This window comes from Pangasianodon hypophthalmus, chromosome 1, assembly GCF_027358585.1.
Source record: "Pangasianodon hypophthalmus isolate fPanHyp1 chromosome 1, fPanHyp1.pri, whole genome shotgun sequence".
In the NCBI taxonomy this organism is placed as follows: Eukaryota; Metazoa; Chordata; class Actinopteri; order Siluriformes; family Pangasiidae; genus Pangasianodon; species Pangasianodon hypophthalmus.
Genome location: NC_069710.1, coordinates 1543990 through 1553335, shown reverse-complemented (window position 1 = coordinate 1553335; position 9346 = coordinate 1543990). Strand labels below are relative to the sequence as shown.

At 39.7% G+C, this 9346-nt stretch overlaps 1 protein-coding gene across 7 annotated transcripts in view; it reads right to left on the bottom strand.

The window, feature by feature from the left end:
* Positions 1 to 3138: 3138 nt before the first annotated feature.
* The window catches only part of phactr4b (phosphatase and actin regulator 4b), a 32661-nt gene continuing 26453 nt past the window's right edge, over positions 3139 to 9346 (bottom strand). For all 7 annotated transcript variants that reach the window (XM_034305774.2, XM_026913959.3, XM_026913957.3 and 4 more), the window contains 8 exons: positions 8127 to 8643; positions 7138 to 7454; positions 6815 to 6995; positions 6566 to 6621; positions 6159 to 6220; positions 4890 to 5027; positions 4721 to 4797; positions 3139 to 4636 (listed from right to left, as the gene is read on the bottom strand). In XM_034305774.2, the coding sequence (XP_034161665.1) occupies positions 4621 to 4636; positions 4721 to 4797; positions 4890 to 5027; positions 6159 to 6220; positions 6566 to 6621; positions 6815 to 6995; positions 7138 to 7454; positions 8127 to 8643 (1364 nt within the window). In that variant the 3' untranslated portion in view covers positions 3139 to 4620. The remainder of the gene's footprint in view (positions 4637 to 4720; positions 4798 to 4889; positions 5028 to 6158; positions 6221 to 6565; positions 6622 to 6814; positions 6996 to 7137; positions 7455 to 8126; positions 8644 to 9346) is intronic.

The window sequence follows — 9346 nt, the reverse complement described above, 5'->3', positions numbered from 1 at the left end:
TCAAGAGTGACCATTATACTTACATATTCAGTTTCTTTCCTTTTAGGGAAATGTATAAACCATAACGAATAATAGTATTAAGAGATGATGATAATAAAATAATTGTTAGATTCTGATGGTGGACTGAGCAGAGTTGTGTACAGATGGACTTTGCATGGACAAACAGGAATATTTGTGTATGTGTGTATAGTGTTGTAATTTTCTCTTAGGCTGAACCTTTTAAATTTAATCATTAGAAACTGTAAAGCACAAGGATTTATGCTGCATTGTGACATTTGTGTGAAATGGCCAGGTTTATTTATGCCTCTCTTGCTTACATTTGCCCTTCCTTTGCAGCTTATTATTATTAGAAAAGAGGAAGGGGGGAAATATAATTATTTTTTATTATTTTTTAATTAATTATTTATTTTAATTGTAAGCAGTAAATACATAGGCAATTACATGTCTATTACATTGTAGTTATGTTTAAAATGGTGTGAACTGTGACGTGAAATGGTGTTTCAAAAGAAATAAGAAGTTAATATATCTACAGCAAACTGTTTATATCATATGAATGTATTATGTTGCTCCTGTTAAACGTCCAGCTTGGTCTGACCAGCTCCCAGCTCCCAGAACACGGTTCGAGCTGTCAAACTGCCAGCTGATATATTATTTTCCACTTTCCTTATTACTAAATTAATCACTAAATGTTTGAGATACTTTAATTGCCTTAATATTGTGTTATTTCCTTAAGAATAACTTTTAAATCTACAATTTATTTGCATTAGTAGCAGTAATTACCAGCACTGATCAGCTGGCGAAGATGGTCTACCAGTCTGTTCTGGTAGCTGGTCAGACTAAGCTGGATTTATCAGCAGGGGTGTTTCTGTGATTTGGTATGTTCATTGCCATCAGACATTTTTAATACCGCTTTAATGTTGTGCTTTAATTATTTTGCACATTTCGCAGTATATCATGATATGCAGAAGCTCCCAATCTTCTCAGTGCTCCCATCAGGGAAGTGCTACCGGATCCTGAGGACCAACACGGAGAGACTCAGGAGGAGTTTCTACCTTCAGGCAATCCGGCTACTGAATGAAGACACTTGAGAAGTCTGCATATTACTCTACCTCACACACACACACACACACACACACACACACACACACACACACACACACACACACAGACACAAACAGCTGCACTATGGACAAACAAAAACTCTTGCACTGTGAGCATTTTATTACACACTACATTCCTCCAAAAGCTGCTAAACATATTTTTACATATAATGTCTACTAGATTCTATTCTATTTTATTTTTCTATTTTATTAATTTTATTCTGCTTTTATTATATTTTTTTACTGTTTTATTATGTATCACTGTTGCACTGGGGGTTGAGGCACTAAGGAAAAACATTAATTCACTACATTAATACAGCACATGTATGTAATATGTCTGTGACAAATAAAGAACCGTGAACCTTGAACCCTGGTCCTCGTGTATCCACTGTCCTGCACATTTTAGTGTTTTCCCTGCATCCTACATACCGAATTCAACTAATCAGCAGATGAGTTAATCAGTGGATGAGTTAGTTAGTGCAGGGAAAACATTACACTGTGCAGGGCAGGGAGTACTTCACTATCAGGGTTGGGAACCTGTAGATTAATGTATAGCAATGTGCATGGATTTAGTACTGGGCTGATGTTTGACACGCTAGTCAACTCCTTTCTATTTTTTTTTTAAACCAGAGACTATACAATGCCAAACTATTAGTATTACTACTATTGACTGTATTATCCATAGAGAATCCACAGATTATCCACAGAGTATAATATAATGGTGTATTGTCTCCACTGATCTGGAGAAAGAGACTCCTTCTATATATATATATATATATATATATATATATATATATATATATATAGATATGGTGGATAATACTTACAGAATTAATACGTCCTCGGATACCATGTCTGCTCCACTTTAAATGGATAAGAACTGGACTGGATTATTCATTCATTAAGGGCACCATGCAAATATATTCACACACTCATTCACACCTAGGGGCAATTGGCCATCATTCCAGTAGTTTTGGATGGAAGGAGAAAACCCAAGAACCCAGAGAAAACCCATGCAGATATGAGCAGAACATGTGAAATGGACTGTCGAAAACCCGAGCTTAGGATCAAACCTGGGACCTTGGAGCCGTGACGTGGCAACGCTGCCCGCTGTAGCGCCATGACACTTCTGTAGTAAAACTGAGTGAACTGGGTCTGATTCTTCAGTATGATCATGCGAAAGCATCCAATAATAGCAGCACAAAAATCCCACCTTGCACCTCAAACACTAACAGGAGGTGGGATTTCTCCTGATACATCATTAAGGAATTACAGACTGCTGGACATATGGGTTTGGATCAGGTGTGATCTCAACCCAAACACCTCAGTTTCCCCTCTCCCACGCCTTGAGGCTGATAAGCTGTTACCGCAAATATCCCAGTCATTATAGCTACAAAGAATAGTCTGGCCTCACTTTCACACTCACAACAGGAAGTTAATCAAATCAGGGAGTTGATCAAATCATAGGATGGGAGTAGGAGTAGATTAAAAGGGACCATCTCAGTCAAAAGGATAACAAATGTTTGCAGATGGGTGATAATTCCTGTCCAAGATGTTTATATTGTAAAGGTATTAGAAGCTCTGGGTTCAGTGTGACTCTGCAGAATCCGAGGTGCTTTTCACACGTGCCTACTGTTACTGTTATTGTAATAAAAGATGTTTGAAGAAGTCCTTTGTTCCCTTACACACTTGACAGTTCACTCCACTGACAATAAAATTTCAATAACTGAAAATGACCCTTAATAAACAATGTAATTCTCATATCATTCATTTATCTTTAGTAACTGCTTTATCCAGGTCAGGTTCAGGGAGTGACTCTGGAATAAACCCTGGATGAGACACCAGTCCATTGCGCGCACACACACACACACACACACACACACACACACCAATCAATCTAATGTTATGTTTTTGGGAGATGGGAGGAGACCAGAGAACCTGGAGAAAACCCACACAGACCCATTGCACCACAGCTGAGGTGTGTGTTCACAAATTCTCTGACATTTTTGCTGAGGAAAAACTGAAATTAGACCAGAAACTATTTGTAAGCATTTAATTTATATTTATAGGCAACATCTAAACAAAATACTGTCAGTTCCTAAATGTTCGCACAATCAAATTAAAAACCAAAACAAAAAGCTTCGAAGCATTGGATAAAACACTAATATTTTGTGCTTAAAAAAATAGCAACCTATATTACTTTTATAATATTTAAAATACAATTCCAAATAAAGGAAGGCAAGATATACACAACAGTTAGTTTAATCTAAATAACTGATCTGTACAGCAGAGCAAGTTATATTATTCTACTGGCCATAGACATTTAAAAGGAAGAAGAAAAGGAGAAAACAAATATTCGAGTTGAAATATTTCCCCTGGCAATCATTACACTATAAAAAAAAATCCCAACAACTTTATTCATAGTGCTGTATCAGTACTTGGCCTGTTCACTCTGGCTTCAGTTTCAATTCAAAAGTCTAAATAATTATAATTTATTCTTATTCAGACAAATATGCAGTCCTAACTTTCAGAAATATGATTTTGATATTGTACTTTAATTGAAATGATTCAGCCCCATGTGGTAAGAAGGGATTAAAACATAAAAAATATCGTAGTTATACGTTTTTAGATTAAAATCATGACGTGAAATGTTCAAAGACTAAAACACTCCAAAATAAAGAAAAGGCCATTCTTCCCCCTTCCTCTTTTCTAATAATAATAAGCTGCAAAGGAAGGGCAAATGTAAGCAAGAGAGGCATAAATAAACCTGGCCATTTCACACAAATGTCACAATGCAGCATAAATCCTTGTGCTTTACAGTTTCTAATGATTAAATTTAAAAGGTTCAGCCTAAGAGAAAATTACAACACTATACACACATACACAAATATTCCTGTTTGTCCATGCAAAGTCCATCTGTACACAACTCTGCTCAGTCCACCATCAGAATCTAACAATTATTTTATTATCATCATCTCTTAATACTATTATTATTCGTTATGGTTTATACATTTCCCTAAAAGGAAAGAAACTGAATATGTAAGTATAATGGTCACTCTTGACCTTCCTTTCCCCTTGTGAGGGCAGAGCCATGCTGCTAAAGGGGATCTCGGTTCCTGAGAGATGTTCTCCTGATGGCACACACACACTGTACATCCATTTCTGAGGCTCCTTCATTAGTGCTCTGGATGGCACATGTCTGTCTCCCTCCAACATCAGGGAGAAATACTGAATTGTTCAGTTCTCAGCCCTCCCATCTGTCATATTTACACAAGGGCAGATGACTGAGGAAAAGGTCTCTATTTGTTCCAGGTATCTGTACAGTACATTCACTGAAGGGCAGTTTGTCAGGGAGCACAAACACCCTGAAGCTCCTTTACCACACACACACACACACACACACACACACACACACACACACACACACACACACACACACACACACACACACACACACACACACAGTTTCTCTCCCTGCCACCACTGCGCAAGTGCTTCACTTTCCAGTCAGTGGAAGATGTTATGGACGGTGAAACCTAGAAAAAGATAATCAGAAGAAATATTTGAAAACCATAGTGTAACTAGGTAACAAAAATGATACTATCTTGTGTATTGCTTACCTTGTATAAATTCTACTTTCTTCATGTACTTCCATCTCAGAGCTTTTGAACTCATTGAGTTCCTTTCGGATCGCAGCCTAGACAAGAGCAATGAGGTTAACCAGGGAAACAGAGACACACAGTGGTGGTAAAGTAAACCGCTGAAGCAGCAAATAGCTTGTGGCTTTACCTTGTCTGCAGGTGTGAGTTTGGTCCATGGTTTGTCAGCACGACGGTCGTAGTCTTGAGCGTGTGTGACCTCCACGTACTCGTGGAAGCGCAGGATCTTTCTGGCCTGTAACTCAGCAACTGTTGGCCTCTGACTTAGCTAAAGAAGAGACAACAAGAATTTCACTTTCTGAAAACACAAGGGCTCCTGCTATGCCGGATATTCAACAACAATCAAACAGAAAGTGAATAAATAAAAGGTTAGGATGGAAAACTGGGGTATGTGACTGTGATGCAAGAATTTACTGGGATGAGACCTAGTACAGTTGCTGGGTAAATATTTGGAGGGATCGTTTGTGAACGGAGGCCAATACACTACTGGGAAATATGTAGCACCACCATGTGAGGTGCCTGAAGGGGGAAAAACTGTGTGCTGAGCTCTTCCTTGCTGTTTTTGTGTGTGAATGATAAAATAATAAAAGGTATGAAGTGAAAAATATAACAATATTCTGGTAAGTAAGTAAGAAAGAGGCTCAAGATTACAGATGTTTAACAAAGTGCGATAATGACACGTTATACCACAGCACAGCTAACGTCTCGATTCTGATTACACGTCTTGATTAATTTTCTATAACAGCACAGCTTTAAAAACCGTGCCAGCTGCAAGGACAATCACAAGTTTATATTAATGTACTCATTCTAACATTGCTATGGTTTAGCTTTGTCTAAAGAGGATGTTTATTTATGGAAGGAGACATTTATGTAAAGCTGTTTCTTCAGGTTTTCTGCCATTGGACAGACTTCAGGACAGAGGAGTTTGTACTCGGCAGTTTGTCAGTAATATGACAGGTTGCATTTTTATTTAATGAGAGAAAATAAAGCGGGAGTGGTGAGGGAACAACTGTTTATATATGTTAGAATGTAAGTGATGACAGGAACTGACTTATTATCGAACATTAATTATTGGATATAAAAAGGTACGGTGTGACTTACGTTAACATAAAAAATGATCATTGGCAAATTGCTGTGGTATAAGAGGAATAAAACACTTTCAGGTACGCTGTTATTATAGGAAAATAATCAACTCTTTGAATATTTTTCTGTAACAGCATGCCATATTGTGCTATATTTCTTCCATATTCCTCATTGTGTTTAAGGTTAAATGAAGTGCTGTGGCTTACAGGTACTAAAAATTCAGGTAATGCTTTTTGAATAATTCTATCAACTTGTAAGTAGGAATAAATAATGAAGCACATATTTTTAAAACTAAACATCTGTATATGAATTTTACCTTTCTGGTGAGTCTGCGTTTGATCTCCCGAACTTCTGCCTGTCGATCAGCTTCATTTTTGGCTGAAGAAGGAGATTGAAAAAAGATCACAAAAATAATTCTAAGCAAATTCTCCACAAGAATCGTGTATTTTTTTCAAGCCATCATTATTTACACAGCACATTTAAGGACGCTTGTTAGCCGAAGTGCTGCTGTTGATCCAATCCTACTTGCTCTGCAGCATGACTATGTTTCAGTGCAAATAGTACAAATGGGGAGCAGAGCAGGATTGCATTGCAGACGAAGAATCTTCTGCATGTATGTTTTTTTTTTTATGTGTGTGGTACATGTTTTTAAGAAAGGGAGGCTGTAGAGAGAGAGCACAGAGCATCAGGCTGGCAATAGCAGGAAATAAGGAAATTGCTTACGCTGTAGAATGTTCCTCTGTTCCAGTTCCTCAGCAGTGGGCCTCTGGCTCAGTCGTCTTTAGACAAACAGACACATTACCTTTTATTTAGGAGACATTTATTCTCTTTGTCAGTTTGTGTATAAATGAATTAAACCTGCCACCCTGTAGTATCCGGGAGAAACCCTGCATTTAGATCCTCAACACTCACAGTTAGTTATTAATGCGTGTGTGTGTGTGTGTGTTAAAGAGACAGCATGAAGACCAGTACCGTGTAAGTGCTGTGCCAATCTGTGTGCGGATGGCCTCCCACTGCTCTTTGCTCTGCCATGACAGACCTGTGTACTCCATTCTGGTCGGCCTCTCAGGAGCCTGTCTGTCTGGGGCTGAGGGCCGACTGCTCAGCTTCAGAGCCAAAGTGTCCTTCCTCTTCACCCTGCTGGCCAGACTACCTGTGCATGCACATACACATGCACACAGTTAAAAACAGACCACGACAGTTTCTCTATTCCATGGATGTATGTATACAGTATGTACAAAAATAAGACACACAATCTATCTGCAGTGTAAATACACAAGGCTCGGTTCACATACTAGGTGGGCTGTCTTCCTCTTCATCTGATTCCTCCTCTTTGTAAAGCACAGGGCCGTCTGAATCACTCTCATCAGCCTGCTGATCTTCCTCTCTTTCCTCTTCCTCACTGCTGTCTGATCCCTCTGGCATGATTCGGATGTTCACATCACCCACTAGGCACCTGCGGCTGCGAGGCTCCAGCTCTGGCTGAGTTTGAGGGGGAGGGAGGTGTTCAGGAGGTGGCTCATCTTCATCCTCCTCCTCCTCCTCCTCCTCTTCTTCATCTTCTTCCTCTTCTTCCTCCTCCTCTTCTTCATCAGAGTAGTCATCTTCAGCCCTGAGAGGTGGGGGGGAAAGGATATGGGAATAAATATATGTGAATGAATTATATTTTAAAACAGTCATCAAATAGTCATCAGTTCTATCCTCATATGTAGCTACAGTTTTTTAAAACTTCCATCAAGACATTTATAATTTCACCATGCATTATTCAAATTATACCAGTGCTGCTGAATTACTCAATTCTGTTTGCTTGTATAATTACAGCTTGTACAGTAGTTTGGCTTAACAACATTTTTTAGAAGGAGTCTCCAGTGTCAGACAGATAACCTGACAAGTTTTTTTTTTGTCTTATCAACTTCAAGAGAGAGAGAAAAAAAAGGCTGGTGTTTATAGCTGCAATAATGTAAGGAATAAAATGAACAAACATTAAATATAACTAATCAAAAAAATTGTCATTTGTTAATAAATAAAAAATTTAGAGCTGGCAAACTGCTATGGTATAAGAGGAATAAAACACTTCACAATGTACCGTTACAGGAAAACAATCAACTTCGTGTCAGTTTGCATCCCACTACCATGTTGTTAATTATTTTCCTAAATCAGCATGCCCTGTTATATGTTACATTATCCATACAATGATTGTTTCTCTAACTGACACAAGCTACTCGTCTCTGTACACTGATTGAGAAATGCTGGGATTGAAACACTGCTGGTGTTGGGTACACACATTTTTAAAGGCTGGATGGTGACCGGCAGCGGGCGAGATCCTTGGTATTCTGGAGGGGTTTCGAACAGCAGTGAGTGGGCACGGTGGGAGGCGTCCAGGTGAGGGAGGGCAGCTCCGGGGCTGATCAGTGCCCGCTGGATCATGATGTGCAGGGGCACTGGGGCTTGACGTGTAGGCAGCTCTTCCTGCGGACTAGGAGGGTCAAAATGGACAGGCAGTGGATCGGGGAGAGGATGAGGGTAGGAGTGTTGGTGGAGGAGCTGGTGGGGGTGTCCTCGAGGAGGGGAGGGTGGGATGTGTGTGGGGAGAGGTGGGGACGGTGGAGGCGGGGGCAGTGGGAACCCTCCTGGGATGTTTGCCCTGTCCTCAAGAGAGAGTATAGAGGGCAGGGAGGAGATGGGAAGGGCGGAGTTCTCAGTGTGGCGCTTTGTGACCGGCGTGGTTCTCTTGGGGGGCATAGGCGGCGACGGCTTAGCTGGAGCTGGGTTGACACTTCCTACAACCTGTGTGAGTTCAGCTGGAGAAGACAGAGGATTATGAGTCATGATCAATGACAGTTTTTACAACTAATTTTACCACTCATTTATATCAGAATAACATATTTATACAAAATCAAGGTTAGTGCAACATTAAAATCTGACATCTCCAGTCGTTACAAGGCCTTGTATTTTTGATCATAACATCAACCACAAAGCATATTTCAGAAGAATACACATGTAAAGCACTAAAACTGCATAGTATCCTGATTTCACATGCTCAGAAGCTGTAACATGAACCACATCCAGTGTTTGTCACATACTGTACATGTCCATGTGGCAGGTCAAACTGCACATTGAACTGCCACAGGTAAAGCACAAGGTGAAGCTGCTCCATGTACAGATGACCTCAGAACAGACAAACACACAGAAAGCCACAGCCAGAGGAACTAGGCTTAATGGAGTAACCGCATGCACACATTTGAAATCTTTTAAACCCGGGGACAATGTTTTCAACTTCTGCTGAATTCTCAGCTTAATCTAAATAATCTGCTGTCCTTCAGCATGCGGTGCATTCAGTTAGATTTATGTGCTATTCTCTAATCTCATTTCTGCCAATTGAACAGATGATCCAAAAAAATGGCCACAGTTCTGTGGTGCTGACAGGTCAGGTTACGGAAACAGGACTTCTCACAACGCCATTTAAACATGTTAATGGCACAGCATGCCCATTTACTGCAAATC